This window comes from Harpegnathos saltator, unplaced genomic scaffold (genome assembly GCF_003227715.2).
Source record: "Harpegnathos saltator strain DR-91 unplaced genomic scaffold, Hsal_v8.6 scaffold522, whole genome shotgun sequence".
Classification (NCBI taxonomy): Eukaryota; Metazoa; Arthropoda; class Insecta; order Hymenoptera; family Formicidae; genus Harpegnathos; species Harpegnathos saltator.
This window is the reverse complement of record NW_020230341.1, coordinates 588851-613358: the sequence shown is the minus strand read 5'-3', so window position 1 is coordinate 613358 and position 24508 is coordinate 588851. Positions and strand designations below refer to the sequence as shown.

General features: G+C 52.3%; 1 protein-coding gene across 8 annotated transcripts in view; it reads right to left on the bottom strand.

The window, feature by feature from the left end:
• Positions 1–24508, bottom strand: part of alpha-Man-IIb (alpha-Mannosidase class II b) — a 166076-nt gene that overhangs the window by 22216 nt on the left and 119352 nt on the right. For 7 of the 8 annotated variants that reach the window (XM_025302985.1, XM_025302986.1, XM_025302991.1 and 4 more), the window contains 2 exons: positions 11480–11652; positions 7748–7881 (listed from right to left, as the gene is read on the bottom strand). In XM_025302985.1, the coding sequence (XP_025158770.1) occupies positions 7748–7881; positions 11480–11652 (307 nt within the window). Of the gene's footprint in view, positions 1–7747; positions 7882–11479; positions 11653–11743; positions 11835–24508 lie in introns of those variants that run through there. The other variant, XM_025302992.1, reaches the window with a different exon arrangement.

Below are 24508 nucleotides of genomic sequence, written 5' to 3'. Positions count from 1 at the left end.
CTTTGCGAGCGCGCCGGCGGGCGTATAAAGTATAAGGTATAAGGCGCGCCTCTCCGGCTCGAGCGATCAAACTGTGTCAAACGTTACGTCCCACTTATGGGATATATTATAACGCCACGGTTGCGCGCGCGCGCGCTCCGTTCCAACTCGCGAGCACGTCGTCGCGCCCGCGTGCGTCTACGCGGCGACCGTATCCGCGAGACTGCGTGGCTGCGATCCGCGACTCCTGCGATCGACACTCGAGGATCTAATTACGCCCGACGGCGATATTCGTCGGCCCCTTTTCTTGCCACTTCGCTTCGGAGGGGGAGGCTGAAGAAAACGTCGGGAGAAAAAAGTTGAACGAGCGACGGGAGGGAGGTGGCTCGGGGGGCGCCATTGTCTTCGCACCACCGCAGGATCTCGTTAGCCTACTTTTCGCTCTCTCTCTCTCTCTCTCTCTTTTTCTTCCTCCCCCCTACCTCATCCCCGTCTCTCCGCCCCTTTTTCTCTTTCTCATTCTCTTCCCTCCTCTCCTCTCGCTCTCTTGCCCTCCTCTCTTTCTCCTCCGCTGTCGCTCTCTCTCTCTCTCTCTCTCCTGTGATCCTCCAGGCGTGCGTCGTTTTCCTTTCCGCGTGTAACGCACGTCTCTCCACTTTTTCCACTTAGGTAATCACCCTTTCTGGAAACGCCGCCCTTCGTTTTCCGCCTATTATCATCGCTCTTCTCTTTCGAGCCGCGCGCGTCACTTCGTTCACCGAGCGATCTCTCCTCGCCGAGGCCCGCCCCGTTTTCCCGATGTTTTCGCAGCTCCGCCGCCCATCGTTATCCTTGGGCCGCGGCGTTATCCTGCGTTCGCACCACGCGGCGAAACCAAGCGCACTTGGCTAACTTTTACACAAACCTTTCCTCCCTTCTTCCCCCCGCAGCCATCGTCGACGACGCTCTTCCGACCGCTATCCTTCGTCGCGTCGAAATCGAAATCGACAACACGCGTTTATTCGCGCGACTTTCCCGCGGCTTTCTGCGACTCACGCGGCTGTGACCTTCCATTAGACGAGCGCTCGCAACGTGGAAAGTCCGGCTGCTTCCTCGCGATTTATTCATTCTATTCTACGAAGTACAATGCTTTCCGTAGATTTGTCTTAGAATATAATGAGTGAGAAAGCGGCGCGCGACCCGACCCCGGCTACACTCTTCGCATTGTCCTGACACAAAAATGAGAGATTCAAAATCCGAGAAATGGCTGCTCTTTCGCAGGTGCGTCCGATTGTTTTGTCACGGAGTGGAGAGAAAGAGTGGAGCCGAAAGACAGAAAGACGCGCGCGTAGATCCGACCGGATCGCGTCGGTGAGAAATTCCAAAGTGTTCGATACCGTGATTGAGACCGATGCCTTCACAGCGAGACTTCTCGACGCTGCGATACCTTTGCAAGTTTTCTAGTCGGCCGAGAAGTCCGCGCTCGTAAGGCGGGAACTCCAATTTCGCCGGCGTGAATGATTAAAGCCGAGACGTTGCTTCAATGCGGCTGCAATTTTTCCGCAAACTCGCGTTGTCTCACGCAACAAACGCGCGACTCGCGCGGGCCGCTCTGCGCGCTTACCACCACTGTAAAACTAGGCATCGTGTGTTGAAATTGAGTGTTAGCGTGTTATTTTGACACATTGGCTGGCGTTAAAGCACTAAGTGCGACAAAATAATTCGTTTTCTGCGTGACGAAAGTGTGTTTTAATAACACGCTGCAGAAACGTGTTACCTTTCCTCAACAACCCCGTGACGTAGAGTGTGTTATTTAGACACATAATGACAATCGAAATACACTGAGAGCACACTTGGATGATATATTGGATAACACACCAAGTGTCACGTAGCACACTAATTTTGTTAACACACGTTTAAATGAACACACATGTGTGTATATTATAAAAAAGAAATACGTGTGAGAGAAACACAAATCGACAAAATCGGCGATTACTCGCAACTTCAAAAAAGTATTGTGTCTATTGAACAAATTAATGTAATAATAACTGCTTGCTTTCGTATTATTACAGACTAAATCATTAATTATATGTTATTCATTATTATATGTTTAAACGTAATATGTTAAATAACGCGTGACTTGAAACGGAAGAAACGTGTGAGAAAAGATTCGTTCGTTTACACGCTTGTGCATTTCAAGATAACACACCTTGGATTTGCAATGTTGCTCAATTCACCTTCATAACACACCTGCGAGGTGTGTTAATTTCGATATACCTTCGTAACACATTTGAGATATGTTATCTTAATACATCCAACCATTAACACACATACAAACGATTATATTTCACACATGCATAAATATATTCTTTTAACATACATATATGTACATTAATTTAACTTGCTGATTTTGTGTGTGTCTAAAGTGGAGACATACTTCAAGCACTCCTCAAGCATGTTATTGTAACACACTTCAGTTAACACTGAATGATTAAAGCCGAGACGTCACTTCAATGCGGCCGCAATTTTTCCGCAAACTCGCGTTGTCTCACGCAACAACGCGCGACTCGCGCGGGCCGTTTTCGGAGCGGCCGCTCTGCGCGCTTATTACAGCAGCGCGTTTATTACGGCATAGCTCAAGCGGCGGAAATAAGGCTCTATCTTTTTTAACGGCGGAAATTTCGCGAGTGCTCCGAGCGCGTGCTTACGAGGCCGGCCTCAGGCCGGGCGAGGCAAGACGCTCGGCGACTCGACGCCGGCGACGAGAACGGCTGTAACTAGCTCAGCAGTCAAAGCGCCGCTCGTCTCTCGGAGAGCGGCCGTCGAAAGCCATAACCGTAACTATTCCGTGCCAACAATAGCCGCTCGCTCGCGCGCTCGCGCGCTGCGATAATAACCGGCCGTGCGAACTTCGTACGTACATACGTACGCGATACGGCGCGGCGGAGGACGCGACGCGCCCGTTCGGAAATTGGCGGATTTGAATTCGGGAAAACAGGACGCGGGATATTGCGCATAGTGTCGCGCCATTTCGATGCAAATGACACCGGCTGTACGCGAGTCCCGAAGCGCTCGACGAGCCATTAGACGACCGTTCTGCCTTCACGAAGAGGCGGAGAGAGACAGCGAGAGAGAGAGAGAGAGAGAGAGAGAGAGAGAGAGTCGCTCGTCGACGACAAAAATCAATTCTCGTCATTCTCGCCGGCGTCATCGCGGTTACCGCTTTCCCGACGACGCGCTCATCGGACTCGCGCAATTATTCGCTGCGACTCGGTAACGAGCGGTATCATTTGTCGCGGAGGCAGCGGAAGAGCGCGGCCGGCAGGTCCCGACAGATGTAATCGCGGTGTAACCGAAAGAGAGATGCCAGCCGCATCTCGCCGCGAGGACACTCGGCGCGAGTATTCCGCCATGAGAGGAGTATATCTCGATGGCGTAATATCGCGCGCGGCTACTTTTCTTCGATTGCACTCGCCGGCGTTTAGTGCCCCCCGTGTATGTGTGCGCGCGCGCGCGCGCGTGTGTGCGTGTACTTACACGCACGATGGAACGAGCCGCTCTCTCTCTTTCTCTCTTTCGAGCCGAGTCCGGGGTGGAATTTAGAGCCTCCGCGATACGACGCGGCCCGTAAAACGCTTTTATCCGGCGATATTTGCAATGGATCCTTAGGAGCGTATCTCGAGGGAGCGCCGCGCCCCGATGATCGGCGTGAGAAAGGCGCGGTTTCAAGGAGGGAGGGTCGGCCTCGCCTCGTCTCGCCTCGCCTCGCCTCGCCTCGCCTCGTCTCGTCTCGCTCCGCCGATATTATCGCCGCTCGCCGCGGCACGCGGCCGGATTACGTTTAATACTCGGTCGTTTATTAAAAGATCGTTCCTTTGTTCGCGCGCCGTGAAACACGAGCGAAGGAACTGGAGCCGTGTCTAAGGTAGGCGGTTGTCTTGTCGTGACGCGCCTGAACGTTCGCGCGAAATTAATTTCCCTCACGAGAAAGAGGAGGAACAAGCGGCGGGAGAAAAAGCCGAGGGACCGGATTTAATACGACACCCTGGCTCGCCGCGCACGGGAGGGGGGGTGAACCGAACGCCTGGAGGATGCGTTTATAAAACGGGACATTCGTCCCGATCGGGCTGCAAGGCGCGCGCGCACGTGTCTCGTTTGTTATTATTGTGGAAATTACGCAGACTGTACTTTACTGTCGAGAAATAACCGGGCCGGTAGAGAAGAGAAATACGAGAGACCGCGCGATTCTCTTGGGGAGGAGCAGGCGGTGGCCGCGGCGGCGGCGGCGGGGGGGGGGGAAGGGTGGTTTGAACGAACCGGCGCAACGCGCGCAACATTTCAAGGGAATACGGAGACGCGATGCGAGGCACGATCCATTTCTTCGTGGAAATATCGCAAAAGTGCGACATCTTATCGCACGCTGGCGAGACTTCTCGGCGCGCGTCGTTACAGCCGCCGTCGTTCGGATGAGAAGTGACGAGCTCGCCATTGTTCCGTTAGTTCTCGGAAACGAATTCCTTACGACGCCGGGGCTCGACTTTGTCCATGTCGTAATGGCGCGGGCGTTAAAATGAGGAACCTCTCGCCGCCGAGCATTCTGCCGTCGCAGGAGCGAACCGGGTTGCTTCTGTTTGCACGCGTCGTTTCGACCGGTGACGTTCTCGCCGTTCTCGTCGATCCTCCGTTTCGATCGACCGTTTCGCCGCCTTTTGGCCGCATTCGCGGCGAATCGTCGATTACGCGCCGGATTTTCGTATGTTGAGCGCGTTTACAAGCCGAGAGCGCGCGTGCGCCTGCTACGACCTGCGAGAATCCGCGTCGGGTATTTTTCGATGAAGCGCTCGGCTTGTAATGCAGCCGAAAATACATATCGGATATCCGGTCGCGCGCAACGCCGGCCGGGGCGGTCGTTAACGGTCGCGGCGAGAACTTGGCAATTTAGCGTGTTCTAGGCGCGAACACGTCGCGCATACATATTCAGTAGCCTAATAATTAGGAGTTAATACACCGTAGCGGCGTTATTTCGATTTAATGCGCTCGCCGCAAAATCGTATTTCGCCGCGGAATCGCCATAAAGTGACCCCCGCGCGTTCCCCGCGCGCGTCGCGCGCTATTGAAACGTTGCATAATTCGCACTCCACTCGTTCGCCCGCCTCGATTCGCGAGGGTGCGTGAGGTGGAGGGCGGAGAGAGCGGAGAGAACGGGGGGATGAGGGGGGAGGGGCGATCCCTCTCTTACAAACAGCAACACGACCGCACAACGGAGCGCGTACTCGCCAAAATATTAGCGGCGCTTTCAATGTGCATTGATTGCACGTCGCGTTACACCGTAAATCCGCGATCAAGATTTCATCAGGCCGGCCGGAAGAGCGCGCGCGCTCGATACATTTTTCGCGATAAATATCGCATCCTCCGCACGGAGCATCTTTCTCATATTCGTCTCATCGGGATATTTATTTTCGTACAACGCGCAGCGGCGTATACGTTTCGCAAATACGAACGGAAAACAATGAGATACAACATTTCGAGGGTATTACAACGCTCGCCGTCTCTCTCTCTCTCTCTCTCTCTCTCTCTCTCTCTCTCTCTCCCTCTAAAAACTAGAACGACTGCAAATATAAACCTTTTCGATATAGAAAAAAAAAAATTATCCGCGCACGTCCATCGGGTATACGGAGAGAGGTAAATAGAAATATTCGCGTGACGGGGAGAAAAATTGTTATTTACGACGGGAGCAGGCTGGCGCGAAACGCGCGGGTATACATTAAACGTCCGCGCACGGCTGAACACACCGTCGCGCCCTCGCCCTCGTCGCAGTCTTCGTCGTCGTCGGCGTCCTCGTCGCAGTCTTCATTGTCATCGTCGTCGTCGTCGGCGGCAGGTCCACGTCCGCGGGCGCGGGATAAATGGGGCAGGATTTGATTCTCGCAATGAGCACACCGGCGCGGCGCGCAAAAACAAGCTGTTAGATCCGCGGACGATTATATGCTCGTGCCAACGCGCGCGCGGCTGCGAGCAAAACGCCAGCAGGAGCGAGTGCATTATTCGGGCGCGGGCGGGGCGGGCGGCCACTCCAGGACGAGGGCCCTCGTGTCACTTGTACGTTTCGCGCGCGTGGAAACCGCGCGCGAGGACGGGTCATAACACGCTGTACGCTTTGTCGTACCTGACCCCCGTTAATGATCGTACATGTGGACGACGTCGGTTGTTGGACACCGTCGGCCACCGCGTCGTCGCGACCTGCGACGTCAAACGTGCGAACCGGAGTCGGGGGAGAGGAGAGGAAAGTAACGCGATGCGATGCTTTCAGGGTCGTTCGAGGTGAGAGAGAGAGAGAGAGAGAGAGAGAGAATTACACGGCGACGATGTCGACGTCGTCTCGCGCAACGACGGCGAAGCAGCGCGGGGAAAGGGGCGATTAGGCGCGGTGGAAATTCGCCGGCGCGAAGCGACCCGAATTCCGCTCGTCGCCCGTCACGTTGCGTATCCGATTGCGTAGCTGACTGCGTTGCGGCGTGCGGAGCCGCAGCGCACATCCTGCACGGCCATTAGGGGTAATCCTTGCGGGGGCGCAGCCGGCTATGCGCGCGACATACGTACGATAATAGTTATTGCTATCTCTCCCTTCTCCGGCTGGCGGAAGGCTGCGGAAACGGGGGAGAGCCGGCGGCAAGAGAGGACGGGCGGGGGAAGGTGGCGGCCGAGGAGAACGCAGTAGGCCGTCGTGCGCGATGATATCCGGGCGGTACAGCCGCGGAAAGGTAATCAACGCCGACTGAAATTTCACGAGGGCGGTAAAATCTTTCGCGGTAACATTAAACCGACGAAGCGAGAAGGATCCTTTTCCCTTCATCGCGGCCGACGAAGGTAGGAAGGGTTGAAGCGAGAGAGAGAGAGAGAGAGAGAGAGAGAGAGAGAGAAGCAGGCAAGGGAGGTCGTAATCAGACGACTCTCCGCGCGAGGACGAAGCAGACGACGTAGAGGAGAGCAATTTTCCTCGGAGAAACCCGCTTGCACCCGTCGCCTTATTACTCTCCCGTCTCCTCCTTCTCCCCCATCGCCTCTTCCTCCTTCCTCCTCCATCGCTCCCTCGTCCGCATGGCGGGACGAGAAATCCTTTCCATCCACTCGAATCTTCTTCCTTCCGCGCGCATCGGGGATCCTTATTGCTTCCTGCTGGCCGACGCTTGGCTAGCAAACGAGCAGGGATATCCTGCCGACCTACCTCCTACCTGGTCGGTCGCCGGAATCCCGACGTCCTTTCGCCTGTCGATAGAGTGTTTTAAAGCGCCAGCTGATTTTTACGACGGAGGAAGGAAGAGAGGCGTCTCCTTTCGCCACCGTGGCTTTCCCGCCGCCGTCGTTTCGGCGGATCTCTCCTTGCGCGTTGCGATCGATAGTTTTTTAACGACTTCGACGCGCGTTTCAGTGCTCTTCGCGCGATATCAACGACGCGAAGATTTTTTTATTTGGAATTTCCTTTTTTAGAACTTTTTTTTTCTTAGAGGAGTTCTTTTTTCAAAAGAACTTTTTTTTTAGAGAAATTTTTTTAGAAAAAATTTGATTCTCTCGCGCGGACGAATAAATGTTTAATAATACTGAACGATTATTCCAAGTATTTCACGCAAACTTGCACACATCCACAGGTTTTCTCTTCTTCATGCTTGGCACACAAGGAAGAGAAAAAGAAAAGAATTTCCCCTCGGTCGTTCCTTCATTTCCGAGTAAACGCAAGATCATTCTCACCCCTCGCTAACGAATGACATCCGGTAAAATCTGAGGCACTCACCCTCAATGAGCTGGTCCAACATCGCGTAGATGTGGGAAGTAGCCTCGTCGGTCATCACCCAGCCGCCTGTGGTCATCTCCAGTCGACCGTCCTTGACCAGTCTCTTCACCACCATCTTCTTCGTCGGATGGGCACTGCAAAATTCGACGAATTGCCGAGTGAAGCCGAGGTGTGAGGCTTACTACTACTTACTACGGGCTCGAGCTCGAGCGTCGCGCTCCGAGCGCGTACGAATGATCGCGCGCTTCCGCACCATTACGAGCAATCCCGGCTCGGCGCCGGATCAACCGGCGGATTTATTCATTCTCGCGCGTGACGCGCCTTCCGCGCGCACGCCCGCGTTCTTCCCCCATGCGCATATATAATATAATTTTTTTTTATTTACACCCGCCGCGCAATTCGCGAATCGCAAATCATATTTATCGCCGGCGCATTTCGACCGGCCTGGATTTACGTGATTTGTGCCTCCGAGTGTTATGTACGACCTACATAACCTTCCCCATTCGAAGGTGGTTTCCACATTACGTCGTTTATGTCAGCCATAAAGCCGCCACGGATTCCACCTGCTATACGTCTCTCACTCCCTATATCTATGTATTTCCTTGCTCCCTCGTTCTCTCTCTCTCTCTCTCTCTCTCTCTCCCCCGGCGACCAGTAGGTTGGTTTAAGCTCGCTAAGGCTAAGGTGGTTACGTCCAGCTCAAACTGGGCGTTTGGGAATGAGTCTTCCGCGGCAGGTCCGTTTAAACTACGCCGTCGCCGATATAATAAATTTTTTATACGCGGCGAAACCCGGGCGATGCATACCGATGCAGGCTCTCCTCCGCGTTTTACGGTTCCCAGGGCTTAGGGCCACGTCGCTGTAAAGGGCGCTTGGTTGCTTCCTTTCCTCTCTCTCTCTCTCTCTCTCTCTCTTTTCTCTTTATATTTATGCACGAGATTGGAGCCACGAATATTTCGACGTGAAATTCGAGGAGTAAATGCCCTTTAAAGTATCGCGCAGAAATTCCGACGCAAGATGATACAATAAATCGAATTTGGAAGTGAAAAGATCAATTATCGTATTAACCGCAAACTGTAAAACCGCTAAGAAAGACAAAAGAGTACTCTAACAGATACTCAAGATAATTTTACGACCAAAGCATCTCCTGTATCTTAATCAGGTCTTGTATTATTATAATAAATATTGGTATAATATCAATATTATAATAAATAAACTTTCAGTCAGCAGTGAGAGAGAAGAGGAAACGAAAAGATGTGATTCACCTTTCTCGGCGCGCTGCTGCCCACCTACCGCGATTCACCAAAGGTGCAGCTGAAATCGAGTCTGCGAAGGCGCGACTCGAGCACACAAAGACAGGAGAGTTAATGTTTAATCCGAAAATTTTCGCACGGACAGTTGTATGCTTTATCCTCGCGAGAGATCCTTCGCCCGGAGCATCGCGCGAATCGCATTCGGCTATTTGCAGCCGAATCTATTCTCGCGCTCTCGTCGTTCGATGGAGTAAAAATTACTTTCGAGCAAACCTTCGGATCCCATTTTGTTCTTGGGACGAGCGCCGCGAGAATAATGAAAGCGAGCTCCCCTGTGAAACTCATCTAGAACTTATCATTTTATCCGCTCCCTTTTCCCGGAATCTACTTTCATGCTCGCGACACTTCTCCTCCTCCCCCTTCGTCTTTCACTCATTCGCTGCCTCTCTCTCTCTCTCTCTCTCTCTCTCTCTCTCACTCTTTCTCCTTTTTTCTCTGTCTTCATTCCTACTCCATCCGCAGCTTTTCCGCGCGGCTCGTTAAAAAAGAGGACCCGCCCGTCCTTGTCCTCGGGTTCCCGTTCCGTTTTTTCACGCCAAGTGCTTCGAGGACCAGCCGGTCTCTTTCCTCGATAGTATCGTTCTTTTCCCTCTCAATGGCCTATTTCACGACGAGCCGTTCTTCGTCGAGAGATGCCCGCACGAAGTGGGAGACGCGCGCGCGCGCGCGCTTCACCAAACACACAAACGCGCACGAAGCGACGTTTGTCTTTAATTACGGATGCGACGTCTGCATTAGAGGCCTCGTGTCCTCAAAGAGCTGTGCGCGTCGATGAGGACTATCGATTCGATTACGGGACATAGTCAAGTGGTAGTCGTTCGTATTAAAGACTCTTCCCTGTCTTTCACAGACGACGACGGGAGATTCCGATCGCCTTCGAATCGCGCGAATCCGAATCTCGACGATAACGACGGACGTTGTCGGAAATATATGGAGCATGTCGCATTCTCCCCCTCTCTCTCTCTCTCTCTCTTTCTCCTCGTCCGTTCTCTCTTAGAATATCGCTTAAGATGCGATACCGCTTCCCGTAATGCCCCGTTTTACGGTGAACCGCACCGAGAGACGCCCGCACGGAGAATCGCGGTTTGCTTAACACGCGAATGCACTAAGCGACGTTTATCTTTAATTAGAAATGCACAAGCCAGCTAACGCGTGCGCCAGAGAGTCGTCTTCGAAGGGAAACATATCACCGGTAGGGCGATATCGAATTGCGCGTCGCGACTTCGAGTCCCGTGGATGATTAGAAATTCGCGGGCGTTGCTCCAGCGTCGCGTCCAAACGGTTGTGTAATTTTTAATCGCTTACGCGCGATCCTTCAATTGTCCTCAAAATACACGATTTAACCCATTTGCGTCACAGCTCTAAATACGCAACTAACTCCAATAATCGGAGACGTTCAACCGACAGTCAGCTTGTATCACCGCGCATTAGTGCACATCATCGGCGAAAAGTGAACGTCGAGCGGTTTTATTCCGCGGTTGGTGATAAGTGGTAATCATTATGTGCGGTTTAAGGGGATGGTGGAGGGTCAGAATTACTGAAAAATCGTGGCTTGTTTTTGACAATGATTTCGCGACGAACTGAATAAATGTGCAAGAATGAAAATTTTACATATATTTATATAACATATGAAGAGTGGAAAAATTTTGTTCTTAAACAAACACTCATACAAATATATACGTCCATTTAAATTTTAAACGCGTTTTTCTCGAAATGTTATTGTTCAACTTTTTGCAGTGATTTCTCCGAAACTGAGCTTCTGACCGATTTGAAATTTTAAAGCAATAATATTTGTTCATGTGGCTCTCAGGTTAACCATGAACAACTCCGTCAAGATATTTCATTTCGAGTCATTAATTTTATTATTGTAAAAGAACTGAAAAATTTGAATTTTTTCCTAATAATAGCTGCCATTTTGTTAATTTTGTTCGATTTTTTTTTCTAGTGGTTCACCGGATAATGATAAGCCTCCTCAAGATTTCTAGCTAAAGTTCGCTCTGATCGCGGACCACCGAGAGCCGAGATATTACTGCAAAAACGATAACTTGAAAAAAAGAAGGAGAGTATATTTCAGCTATAAATATCATATATTTATACGAATATTTGTTAATAAACAAAATTTTTCTACTCTTCATATGTTGTGTAAATATACCTAAATATACCTAATATTATCAAAAAGAAGCACCGATTTTTCCGTAATTTTGACCCTCCCCTGACCAGTCCCCTTAACGCGCACATCATCGGCGAAAACGTGAACGTCGAGCGTATTATTCCGCGGTTGGTGATAAGTGGTAATCATTGTGTGCGGTTTAAGGATGCAAATGGGTTAACCGTAAAGATCCCCGGTTCGCACACCCGGTTCCTTGAAATTTTGCCGTTTCAAGCTCGGCGAGTATGTCGCCATTTGCCTCGCACTCACCTGTCCCACCACAGCGATAAGAACGACACCTCACTCCAGATGAAGGTCATGTTCGGCCATTGCTGCAGCTTCGAGACCATGTTGTTTAAAATGCTCCTCGTGGAGCTGTGGAAGTACTGCTCGAATGTCTTCAGCCATCCCGGGTCGGTGTGGCTGTGAGGCACGAGGATAACCTGCGACAGAAACGCGATAGCAACGTGAGTTTTATCAAAAGCGTGCCGCAAATAGCGATGCGCGCGATACCGCGGGGTAAGTTAAAGCGACCTTTCACGAAATGTCTGGCGCGCTGACGGTAGCGGAGAGTGCGTCAGACATCGAGCTGTAAATGCGCGTCCACCCTTCCCCTCAGCCCTCCCCTATCCCGGCTGCGCGCGATAAATGAAACTGTGAAAATATAAAATCAGATCGTTTAAAGTTAAAGCGGATTCGATATAAAATTCAGCCGTTTCATCTCGTATTACTTTTTCACGAATTTACAAAACAGAATTTCCAACTTCATGCCGTGACGTATCAACATTTTAATAGCATCCGGCGAATTACATTTTATTTGATACGATCAAAACATCAATTAACAGCGGCGAGGAGAAAGGAAGACCGAAAAAGAGAGAGAGAGAGAGAGAGAGAGGGGGGGGAAGAGCGGAGGGGAAGTGGGACTTACTCGTGGAGCCGGCAATATCAGCGAATTAATAGCTGACTCACGCTCTTCCTCGAGCGCGTCGATAAAGGCGGGACAATTAATCGAATCGAGTTTTAATCCGCGACGCGATCGCCGAACGCCGAACGGCGCCGTTTCACCGAACTTGTATATATCAGCCATCTAATCCTCGCGGTCGTTTATCAGGATCTTTCGCGACTGATCTACGACCTACCACTACGGCTAGTCGCAGCCAGCGGCTCTCTCAATTTTCGCGGCCCGACTAGCGCAGCTCGCCGGCGCGCCAAGATTCGTTAATTAGTTCTCGTGCGACATCGACCGGTCTGACGACATTATAACGAGTAATTGATGCACTGCCATACCGTCGCGCTATTCATCCCCGCAGTCGCAGCCGAGTGGACGTGGATCGTAAAGCGATTTGCCCGATTTATTAGTTTACCTTCGGTCTCTCTCTCTCTCTCTCTCTCTCTCTCTCTCTCTCTCTCTCTCTCTCTGTCTCTCTCTCTCTCTCTCTCCCTCTCGCTTTCTATTTCTCTCTCTCTCTCGCTCGGCCATGTAAAAAGTGTTTCAACTCGTCTCGAGTGTCGACGTGTCGATATTTGGAGTGCAGTGTGCGAACGACAGTTTTTTTTATTTTCTCTGCTTTTTTTTGCGCAAAATCCGTGCCAGACGAGCGCGTGCCATTGCGCGCGATTTTACTGTTGCTCGCTTCGTTGTTAATATTTCACGTCGCGTTGCGTTGCGTTGCGTCGGAGTGAGCGGATTTCTAAGTCGAAAAAACAGGACACTGCCGCGCACACGTGTATTTAAATAAAAAAGAGAAAAAGAAGAGGAGGAGGAAGATACACGCATATATTATTATAACTTTTTGCAAATGCGCGCGCGCGTGCGCGTGTGTGTGTGTGTGTGTGTACATGCGCGTAATAAAATGTATTTAAATTTCGCTACAACCCGCATTCTGCGCTCTCAACGGCTCGTCCGTGCCGACAAACCCTGTTATTTATTCATGCGGAAGGATCTTTGATTAAATAAACGCGCGAGTTCCAGATAACCTGGCCGTAATAGCTGTCCTCGTAATAACGTAACAATAGAACGACAATGTCAATATCGCGTAATTGATACCGCCGTCAGTAGTAGTGGCCGTCAGTTAGTAATTCAAACGACGTGAGACGCGACACTGCGCTCGGAACAATACGCGAAATTTATTGCGTGTTGTCGCCGCCGCATTGATGTAATTTTCAACGCGTTAGCGGACGCTAATTCCGAATATACAAGTTTGTCAAGTTAATATATCTCGTCGCGCGAATTCGGGAAAAAAAATGACAGTCGGACGAGTCGCTCTCACACACGGACACGGCCGTTTCCGCGTAAATCCGCGGAACAAATTAACGTCTGAAATTTGTCAACGGACTAAACACCCGCGTACATCCGCGAATCAGACTGAGAATTCCCCACATTGTGATTTTCCTCTCCTTTCAAATTGCACCTTATACTTACGTGGCAAATCGAAACCGTGCCTTCCTATTGGCCCTCAACGTAGATTAATCGCACTTTAACGCGACCGCAAAAATCGACGTCTCTCGCACCCGCGACGCAATCCCGCCGACAGATCCTTATTCTCCAGAGAAGCGATCCCGCCTGCGTCGGCAACGCGACGATCCAACCCGCCCAGCGCTTCTTATTTCAGGTCGCTGCGACGCCTGGGAGGGGAGTTATCGACGCCGCATCGATCCGCGTTCTCGATCGGTGGCCACGGCGCTGCCGCGTGGGTTAGGTCAGTGCGAACGGCGCGAGAACAATAACTGAATTCCGCAGACGCCTTTCCGGGAAGCCATAGTCTCGCGCGTACGTGACGGCACGCGGCCTTCCCCCACTCCGCCGCCGAGGACCATGTGGCCACGCGGCGCCTCGCCACGTGCGTTCGGTCGTCTCGCTCTAGAAGAGCGCGGCATGAAAACAAACGCAGTGCGCCGGCGCGACTGCAGGTGCCGGCCACAGGGACCTTTTTCAGGCCCGTAGCTCGCTCTAAAAAATGGGGGTAACGATACGAGATGTGTCCGTTGCCGATTAGGCTAAATCGTGATCGGTCGGACGAGACCACTGTAAACTGAGGTGTGTTACAATCACATGCTTGAAGCGTGTTAAAGTATGTCTCCACTTTAGACGCACAAAATCAGCAAATTAAATTAACGCATATATGTATGTTAAAAGAAACATATTTATGTATGTGTTTTAACATACTCGTCGTTTGTATGTGTGTTAATGGTTAGGTGTATTAAAATAACACACTTTCAGTGTGTTATGAAAGTATATTAAAATAACATATCTCAAATGTGTTACGAAGGTATATCAAAATAACACACCTCACAAGTGTGTTACGAAGGTGAATTGAGCAACATTGCAAATCCAAGTGTGTTATTTTGAAATGCACAAGCGTGTAAATGAAAATTAATCTTTCTTACACATTTCTTCCATTTTAAGTCACGCGTTATTTAACATATTACGTTTAAATATATAATAATGAATAACATATAATTAACGATTTAGTCTGTAATAATATGAAAGCAAGTAGTTATTATTACATTAATTTGCTCAATAGATACAATACTTTTTTGAAGTTGCGAATAATCGCCGATTTCGTCGATTTGTATTTTTCTCACGTGTATTTTTCTTAATACACATATATGTGTTCATTTAAACGTTTGTTAACAAAATTAGTGCGTTATCATGAACACATTACTAGTGTGTTACGTGACTTGGTGTGTTATCCAATATATCATCCAAGTGTGTTCTCAGTGTATTTCGATTATCATTCTGTGTCTAAATAACACACTCTACGTGTGTCATGGGATTGTTGAAGAAAAGTAATTTCTGTAGTGTGTTACATGGTGTGCCATTTTTAATTTTAAAATTTTGATATCAAATTTCATTTTCTGGATTCAGCGATTCTAAAAACATACAAATACCGACTTTCATTAAAATCTGATTATTTTCATAATTTTGACACACCATGTTCGATCCGCCATTTTGAATTTTGAAATTTTGATATCAGATTCGGATTCAGCGATCCCAAAAACATATAGATACCCACTTTCATAAATATCCGATTATTTTCATAATTTTGACCCACCATATTGGATCCGCCATTTTGAATTTCGGAATTTTAATATCAAATTTGGATTCAGCGACTCCAAAAACCCTTATTATAAAAATATCATAAAGAAAATTCGACATTTTTTCCAACGCAAAAATGGCACGACTAGTACATTTCTGCCTCCACAGTCAAGGGGTTAAAACACACTTCTGTCATAGAAAACGAATTATTTTGACGCACTTAGCGCCTTAACGCCAGCTAATGTGTCAAAATAACACATTAACGCTCAATTTTAACGCACATGTTCCGATGCCTAGTTTTACAGTGATTCAACGCTTGAAAAAAATTTTCCATCTCGTTCATCGTGACAATGGCGAGAGATTGATACGAGTGGACGGCGAAGTAAAGGAATAATCCGAGTGCGAGTAGAAAATTCCTCACGCGAGCGTTGTTCGGAAAAGTTGCAGTCGGAGATTCCCGCCGCCTACCTCGTGACTTTATGCGAGGATTCATATCGATACAGTCCACGTCGACGACTACCAGCGAGAACTGCATTCTTGACCGGCTGCAGGCCGCTATGAAAAATCCGACACATAGCAAGTATAAAGCCCAGAGTCAAAGTTGCGCACGATTATTTTGTCGCGAGAAGAAGCGTCATTGCTGTGACGAACGTTGAAACAACCTTCAGCGTTCTGATCGAAAGGGCGAAAGGCAAAGAGGAAGAAAAAGAAAAAAGACGCAGCCTTGAAGATCTCGGCGAGATGGGACGAAGTCGCTCGCGGTTTTCCGCTCGCGAGCGCGGAGCTACTTTGGCGAGCCGGTCGGCTATTCGATTTGCAAGCTGCCCGGCGTAAATCTTTTAAGCGAGAATCAACTCACAGCGGTAACCATCATTAGTCGTCCCTCTCCGGGCGCGCTTCGTCGGCGGAGCTCCGGTGTTTTCGCCGAGATTTCGGACTCCGGCCGCTGATCAAATTCGTTGGCCTTAATTCCATTTCGCGCTCGCTACGCGGACAAATTGGAGCGTTCTTTCGCGCGGAACGCGCTCGAATTCGTGAAAGCTCTCGTTAATAAAAGTTCGTTTCGCCCGAGCGTGCTCCGCGCCGAGGCGGGGCGGGGCGAGGCGAGGCGAGGCGAGGCGAGGTGAGGCGAATCAAGTCGTGCGTCCCACTTCAACGGCCGACGCGTTATTTGATCTCTCCCCTTCTCCCTAGTTTCGACCCTCCCCCTGCCCGCGTATTATTGTTTATCGCGAATTATTTTTCACTGCTTGTCCCCCCAACAGCTAGAGCGTACCTTTTTCTTCATTTCTTTCCTTTGCCTCTGCCGGACGGAGAGCTAAGATCGCGTGTTATCGCCGCGCGTCGCTATCGTCTCGAGAGAGAAAGCCAAAGATATAAATTGCTCCGAGATGTGTTCCTCTCTCTCTCTCTCTCTCTCTCTCTCTCTCTCTCTCTCTCTCTCTCTCTCTCTCTCTCTCTCTCTCTCTGTCTCCCTTTCTAGCGCGATTATCGCTAATTAACTAAAGTTCTCTAAATTTCTCAATGCACTACGCCCGCAAAGTGCTTAATAATAATAATAATAATAATAATACGCGATAACACCCGAATACAACACAGACACATGTACACATGTGTGTTTGCGCGTTACTTATCGAGAGAACACGCTCCATCGCACCACACACACACACACACACACACACACACACACACACGCTCGCGCTAATCTCGATCGCGAGCGTATAGTCAAGGGCCAAGCACGCGGGGATCCATTTCGCAGGACAAATAAGCGAAGTTGGAGGCAAGCTGCAGGCGGATCGTCTACATACGAGATGCAGCGGGGCTTATTGGTATGCATGAGACAAGCGCATCGGGTCATGGCGCCCCTTTAATACACCCCTGGCCCTTTGCCCTCGCTTGTTCTCGCCTGGTTCATAGGCTAGAGCGAGGGCCGTTCGTCCGTTCATCCGGGCTCGCAGCCACTCTCGGCACACAGCACGACCCCATACTTTGTCACCTCGCCGGTGTAACTTTGCCGGCTACTTGCCGAGATCGCTATTATCGCCTTTAACCGCCAAGACCGGGCCGGAGAAGATGGAGCGTGGTACGGGAACGTCTCCGCCTCGACGCGCGCAATCACGGCTGTGCAGCCGAGGGTCGAATTGCAATTCAGATTGAAGCGCGTAAGGAAACGCTCTCGCGTGTACGTGTGTGTGTGTGTGTGTGTGTGTGTTTGTTAGCGGAGCGAGCGATTGTTGCATCGTTCATCGGCATCGGACATTATACCGTCGGCGTTTGGACAACACGAGAGCGCGGCAAGTCGATCGATTTCGTCGGATGTGAACGTCAGTGAAACCACAGGACTTTTCCGTCGCGAAGGACGACTCGGCGCGCTGGCCGCCGCAGTGCTGCTCGCCGCTCAGCGGCGTTTATCGTGAAACAGTCTACGGAAGCGGGGGAGTGTCTATAGACTTCGCACCGGGCAAAGTCGGTCTCTTCACGGCGAAGTTGAAAAATCACTGGCATAATTGTGGAACGCGACGAGAACGACCGAGCCGTTAGGAATTACGCAGCGGGAGGAAGGTGTTTGGTGCTCGCGATTCGGACTGTGCGGCGGAATAATTATCGGCGGGACGACGAAGCTTGTTTCGCAGCGAGTGCCGCGATAATCGCGCGCAACGCGCGTCAACGCGCAGACTTTTTATCGGGACGATAAAAACGAGAATACGCGGTCGACGACGAAAGCGCGGTTTCAGCGCACGTCCACCGTCTTTCTCGGTGCGTCGCCTCTCTCGCTCTCGCGATATTCTCGCGCGCTCGCCTCACGACGCGTCATTACGCATTTATCGAGCACGCGAAAGGGGGATGATGGCGCCACCGGAGACGTACGTTACGTTGTAACGTAAAATCTCGCGAGCCAACGGCGACACGGCGATCCTCGGGCGGGGGAGGGAGGGGCTTGTAACGACCGACCCGGCGGCCGGCGCACAGACGAGACACGTTCGGCCGGCCGTAAAAAAGCGCGGCGCGGATAAAAAATGGAGATGATCGTGAGGAGGTCGAGGGTGAGTTTTGATGTACGACCGAGCCCCGACTCGTTCCATTACGTTGTATCTGGCCGGGTCTCCACGGCGATCACCGGGGGGCCCGGTGTCGGGTAGTCGGGTAGGGGGTAGGTGGGGGCGGCCTGACATTTCTCCCCCGCGACTCAAGCGCCGGCTTTTTTACGAGCATCGGTCATATAACCGAAGATGCGTCTCATCTCCGAGCGCGCCGGGTGGTTGCTCGCTTTCGCGTCGCCGTCGCCGTCGCCGTCGCCGTCGCCGTGGATGATCGCGCCGCGCGAAATTGCCACGGTGGGCACGTTGTTTGCGCGCCCCACTTTTACGGGCCAGCCTGGCGAGAGAGAGTATCTCGAGTCGATCGAGGTTAATCGAGACCGCTATCTCGCCCTCCCGCCGATACAGCGCGCGCAAGTGCGAATTTAGAGATCTCGTTACCGCGGCTTCCGCCGGCGCGGCGGGATTAAGCCCGTCGTGGGCGCGTCGCCGCTCCTCCGTGAACTTGGGAATTTATCGAGACAGGGGGAGAGAGAGAGAGAGAGAGAGAGAGAGAGAGAGAGAGAGAGAGAGAGAGAGAGAAAGAGAGGACGAGAGCAAGCTCGACTCGGTTCGGACAACAAAATCTAACACTCGACAACAAATCTAAATCGGACAAACGCGTGAGCCCGCGACTATTCGTAAGCGGGACGATAATCGTGATTAATCAACAAACCCGAGGAAACGAGTTGCAAATATCTGCACGCCGGCCTTTCCCTGCGGAAATGACGCGCGGAGTCTCGTTCGTTTTTCACACGTGCGCCATTTACATGCGCGCGTCTTTTTGTCTTTTATTTCCGTCCCACGATATTATCACGAGAGAATAGAGGCAGGACGAGCGAACGAGAGGAAGGAAGGGGAGAGAGAGAAAAAGAGAGAGAGAGAGAGAGAGAACTCTGACACCGCGCGTACAATTTCTGCGAGGACACTCTGCGAGGAGACAAGAGCGTGAGAAAAACGCGCGACACGGCGCCGTGCGTCTTCCTGTTATTAACGCTAAAAATTTAGTCCACAGACCCCCCGCCGCCGCGCGTTAACACCGTAACAAAGCACCGAACTTTTCGAATCTCCCCGGCGCTGGCCCCGGCTCGAGACTTCGGCTCCTCGGACGTGCAGCTGCACATTACGCGCTTCGCGCAGCGCGTATAAATAACCCTCTTAAGGAGCCAGCGCGCCAACTTAACGTGTTCGCCGTGAAGAAAGCGTTGCGTATAATCACGGGCGTATTTCACGGGCTTGATCTCGCATCATTGCATAAACGATGACTTACGATTGCGTACGCGCGCACGCTTGTGTGGCAGCACAGCATATCCGACATATAAACAAACATCGTGGCGGTCGCGCGGCCCCCGATCCCGGTTATCCCCCGAAGGAGGAGGAACGCGAGGCAAAGTTAGCCCATCTATCCGGCCTCGCCGGAGAATACAAATATTCCCGTGTATTTTCTCTCGAGTGAAGCTCGCGCCACTTTGTTCGGGGGCTTTGAGTGTAAATCGGTGGGTCGCGCTATTTATATATCGACCGCGGGGATGAAATCGCGGGACGTCGCAGGGCGCGAGGTAAACAACGGGAACGGCGCGGGGGGGGGGGCGGCGAATGCGCGAGAACGGACGAAAGTAGAACGCGTGTTAAAGTTCTAACGACGTTTCGGTATTCTACCGGCGAATCCGAGCGCGAGGGGGGGGGAGGGGGGGAGGGGGACAACACAAAGCGAAGAAAATAAACTGCGGGAGCCGCTCGCTCCCGCCCCCGCGCCCCCGGTAATTCGCGCGCGCTGCAACTTGGCGCGCATGCGGCGCGGACGAGCGGCACCGTTAATTCTCGGAAATTGTGATGCGAATGATAATAAAGCCCGCGGCTCGGAAGCTGTAAAAGACCGTGGCCGCCGTAGCGCGGGCATAAATACGCGCGTACAGAGGCGCGAGATAAATCTCTCGCCGAGGCCGCTCCGGAGGAGGGACGGATCAGCCGGCGGGATCGACTCGCGAGAGCACTCGATGAACAAGAAGATCAATACGGATCAAGAGAGAGAGAGAGAGAGGGGAGAGCACCGCCGCCGGATACGGATCAAGAGAGAACATCGCCTTCCGCGCTCTCCGCGCGCGGCCGCGTCTTTCGCTCCGCGTTGCTCGCCGAGCGACGGGCGAACAATGTCGGGAGCAACAAACTCTGAATTTACATATTCACCGTAGCTCACTTACAACCTTGTCACAACGCGTCCGCTCGTTGTGTCCTCTTGTGCGTCCGCGAGGCGGAGAGAAGCCAATGCACGTGTAAACGGGAACTCGCGTGTTTCTCTCTCTCTCTCTCTCTCTCTCTCTCTCTCTCTCTCTCTCTCTCGCCTCGTTACTCGAAGCAACGATACCGTCGCGTCGTTGAGAGAGAGAGAGAGAGAGGAACTTCGTTAACGAGTCCCTCAAATACCTTAAACATATCGGCATAATTGGCTTGCTGACGCGGAGGGAGGGGGGAGGGGGGAGGTGCTCAGGATTCGCCTCGCTGGCTATTCGCGGACCGATAACTAATTATCGCAGCCGGCGTTACGTTATACGCTATTACGCGGAGTCCAACACGGTGTCGAAGAAGTGCGGCCGCGCCGCCTCTCGTCGCTGCAATTTAAAGACTGCCCCCCTCCCCGTTCGTCGTTTCCACCGGGTGTTGTTACCGTGGCGAACTGTCACACGTCGTTGCGCCGTCGTTACCGTCGTTCGTGTCGTTTCGCTGCGGCTTGCGCATTATCATACGCGACGATCATTACAGGTTAGCCGACGTCGAGGACGCCGAGGACGCTGACGCTCTCCCGCTGCTGCTCCTCCGAGATTCTCCCTCCTCTCCGACTCCCTTCGATCGCGCGCTTTCGGACTGTTGTTGCTCTTCGACCAAAACCGACAACCGGTACTCGCATCGGCGCGGCGAGTCAATCGAGCGAGCCACGCCGGCTTCCTCTCGGCAGGAAGTCATGAATGCGCGCAGACGGTAGACAGTATCCAACGTCGGCCGCGAGGCGCGGATCCGCGGGGGCGGCTTTTCCGTAAACCGGCAAGGATGACTGCGCTGCCCGGCGGCGATCGCTCTCCGTCTGGGCGGCTCGTCGCGCGACCAGAGCCGCTGCCAAATCCCTCGCGGCGATGCGGCCGGATCCGAAGAGACAGAGCGGCGGCCGCGGCGGACTCGCGCGTGCACTCCCGACGCTGAAATCGCGCCCGTCGCCCGCCATTGTCGCGCACGTTTTCCAAAGGGCCGCCGCCCGCTATTGTATCGCCACGACAATGGACTGATGATGAGCCGGCATTGTCGAACTCGTCGAACTGCGTTCGCAGCTGGTGGCCGACAGCGGCGGCGAAGGAGCGGCGGACGGATAGATAGATAGGTAGATAGATAGATAGATGGAGAGAGAAAGAGAGAGAGAGAGAGAGAGAGAGGGGAGACAAGGCGAGAGAGCGAAGGAGAACGGAGGAAGTCGCGCGAAAGTCACGTTTGTCTTCGCGAGGGACGTCCGCGGTGCAGCAGCAGCAGGTTGCATCGGTCGCATCCGCTGGGAATTTGGCTCGTCCGGGTAGTCGCGACTCGTGATGGCTTCGAGAGGGTCGAATCGCTTGCGTCGATTTTCTCCCCCACAGCGGGGGAAAGAGAGGGACCGAGACAGGGGAGAGAGAAAGCACGTTGTTCGGATCTGTTGCCAGGGATTAACTCGAAACTGAAGGGAACGACGCTTTCCTTCTCGCCCTCTGTCTCTTCAGGCTCCTCCCCCCCTCTCTCTCTTTCTCTCTCGACGGCGACGTTGAAATTCTTGGCTGTCGACTTTGAGCGCGGCGGACGGGCGCGTGAGACACGAGCGCGCGCGATATTGCGTCGCGCTCTCGCAATTCTCCCTCCGAGGAACGCCAAGCAGAGCAAAGCAGCGCGAAGCAACGGGGTAGAGGGGGGGCCACTCGGGTCTACTAATAAAATAGTAAATAAAGCAGCTGCCAGTGCACTCCGCGGAGAAAGCAATTGCACCTTCGAGGAACGCGCGGAGGAAACTTCCTCTAGCGACGACACCTGGCCGGTGGCCGTCGAGCGAGAGGAAGATGTTCGTAATTATCGAAACTCTCCTCGTCTTTTCGAGGCAGAGAGAGAGAGAGAGAGAGAGAGAGAAGGAGGAAAGAAAAAGGAGAGAGCAGCGGGGAAATCGTGACAGACCGCATCCGCGAGCCGCGTCAAGCGCGGTCGATCTTCATCTCGTCGAGGATCGTCGAGGAGCAGATGCGCTTCGACGATGATTGTTCATTGCGGCGAGCTCGCCCCTCGCAACCCCCCTGCGGATTTTTTTTGCCAAGACTAGACAGCACAACGTATACAACGTATACGACGGAGCCCACGCTCGTTGACCGTTGAACGTCGTCGTCGGCGGCGGCGGCATCGCTCTCGGAATTCATTCGACGACGCCTTATTTCTTCCGGCCTCCGACGGGCGAATCGAAAAGTTAAAGCGCGTGGCGGAACGCCGGCGCGGATGACTTTTACATATTCCAGATTTTCCGCGCGATTACCCGTCGACGACGACGACGATGACGACGACGACGACGACAACGACGACGAAAGAATTCGTTCTGTCTGCGCGTAATTACCCGTCGCCTGGCGCGACGCCATGTTAACGCAGACGGCCGCGTAATTCCATCGCGGCAAAATATTAATGTCGCAAGAAGAGCGCTAATTTATCATATCGCCGCTGATGGCCGCCCCGTGAGTGCGACAACAGCGACGGTGGGAAACAAGAATACGCCGGAGGGATGAATTATAAAAAATACGTAATATTATCACGACGCTCGCGCGCGCGCGCGACGATAATAATGCCTGTCCGGGCGCGCGCAAACATACCGAGTGTCCGCGTAATAAATTGCGCGGGATCATACTCGGATACGCCGTTGTCGATTTGTGTCGTTTGTGAAACGAGCGCAGCCGCGCGGCAACACGACGTTTTCGCCGCCTCGTCGTCGCCGGGGATTCCGCGGCGAGCAATCCGATGTTTCCTTTTTCGACGATTATATCCGACGGCTCCGAATGTTGCCTCGGCAACGAATGATTAATCGAGTCGCGAGTCTCATCAAGACGACAAACACCGGCTGTCGCGATCGAAGCCGAGGAAGAGCGCGGCCGCGCGTTCGCTCGCGAAGAGCGGACGGAAATAGAAAATTGCAACGGTCGGGTTATAATTGAGAGTTGTTCGCTCGAGCTTTGATCAAACGATCCCGTTAGTTGCCTCGTCAAGAGCAAACGGCTCTACGTCGGGTCTAGGGACGATAGTTAATGAGAGAGAGAGAGAGAGAGAGAGAGAGAGAGAGAGCCGTACAAAGGTTTGCCGGAAAACCGCAACATGTGGGATTTACTGCCGCTCTCGTAGCGCACACGAGAGACTTTTCCGAGCACGCGTCGATGCGTTTCCGGCCGGTAAATAAGTAAACAGATAAACTTTGGCCGCGCGTAATTTCGCAGGCGCGCGCGCGCGCGCGCGCGGCTCGCGCGTTGAATAATTTACGATTTATTACGTCACGTTGGGAATAAACCAGTATCGAATATTAATATTCGCGCCGGCGCCGGCGCGTTTCGTCGAGTTTCGCCGGCAAACTCGCGTAAATCTGTCGGGGTCGTCGCGAGGTCGAATAATTAACGCTCTTCGGCAAAAGCGATAATAGCTGTTTCCCCTCCCTGTCTCTCTTCCCTTCTTTCTCTTTTTCGCTCTTTTCCGTTATCTTTTAATCTTACGATGACCGTCGGCCACTCGTTATCCTCGATGATCTCTCGACGATTATATCAATTTTATCATCGAACAATCCCTCGTTACTCGTCGGCTCCGGCCGAGCGAGCGCTTACAATTACCTCATTTGGCCTTACGCGACGTATCGTTATTTTTAATTAACGAGGAGTATTAATTGGCACTTCGTTATGCCAGAAATGCAATCGTTCGTTCGTTCGTTTGTTCGTTCGCTCGTTCGTTCGCTCGTTCGCTCGTTCGCTCGTTCGCTCGTTCGCTCGTTCGCTCGTTCGCTCGTTCGCTCGTTCGCTCGTTCGTTCGTTCGTTCGTTCGTTCATTCGCGATGACGCGCCGCACACGACGGCAAGCTTCGTGGGACGCGCGGCGCGTCCGACTAAAAACTCGTCCCGCTACTAGCGATTGAAGTCTCGCGCGCACACGGCCGAACAC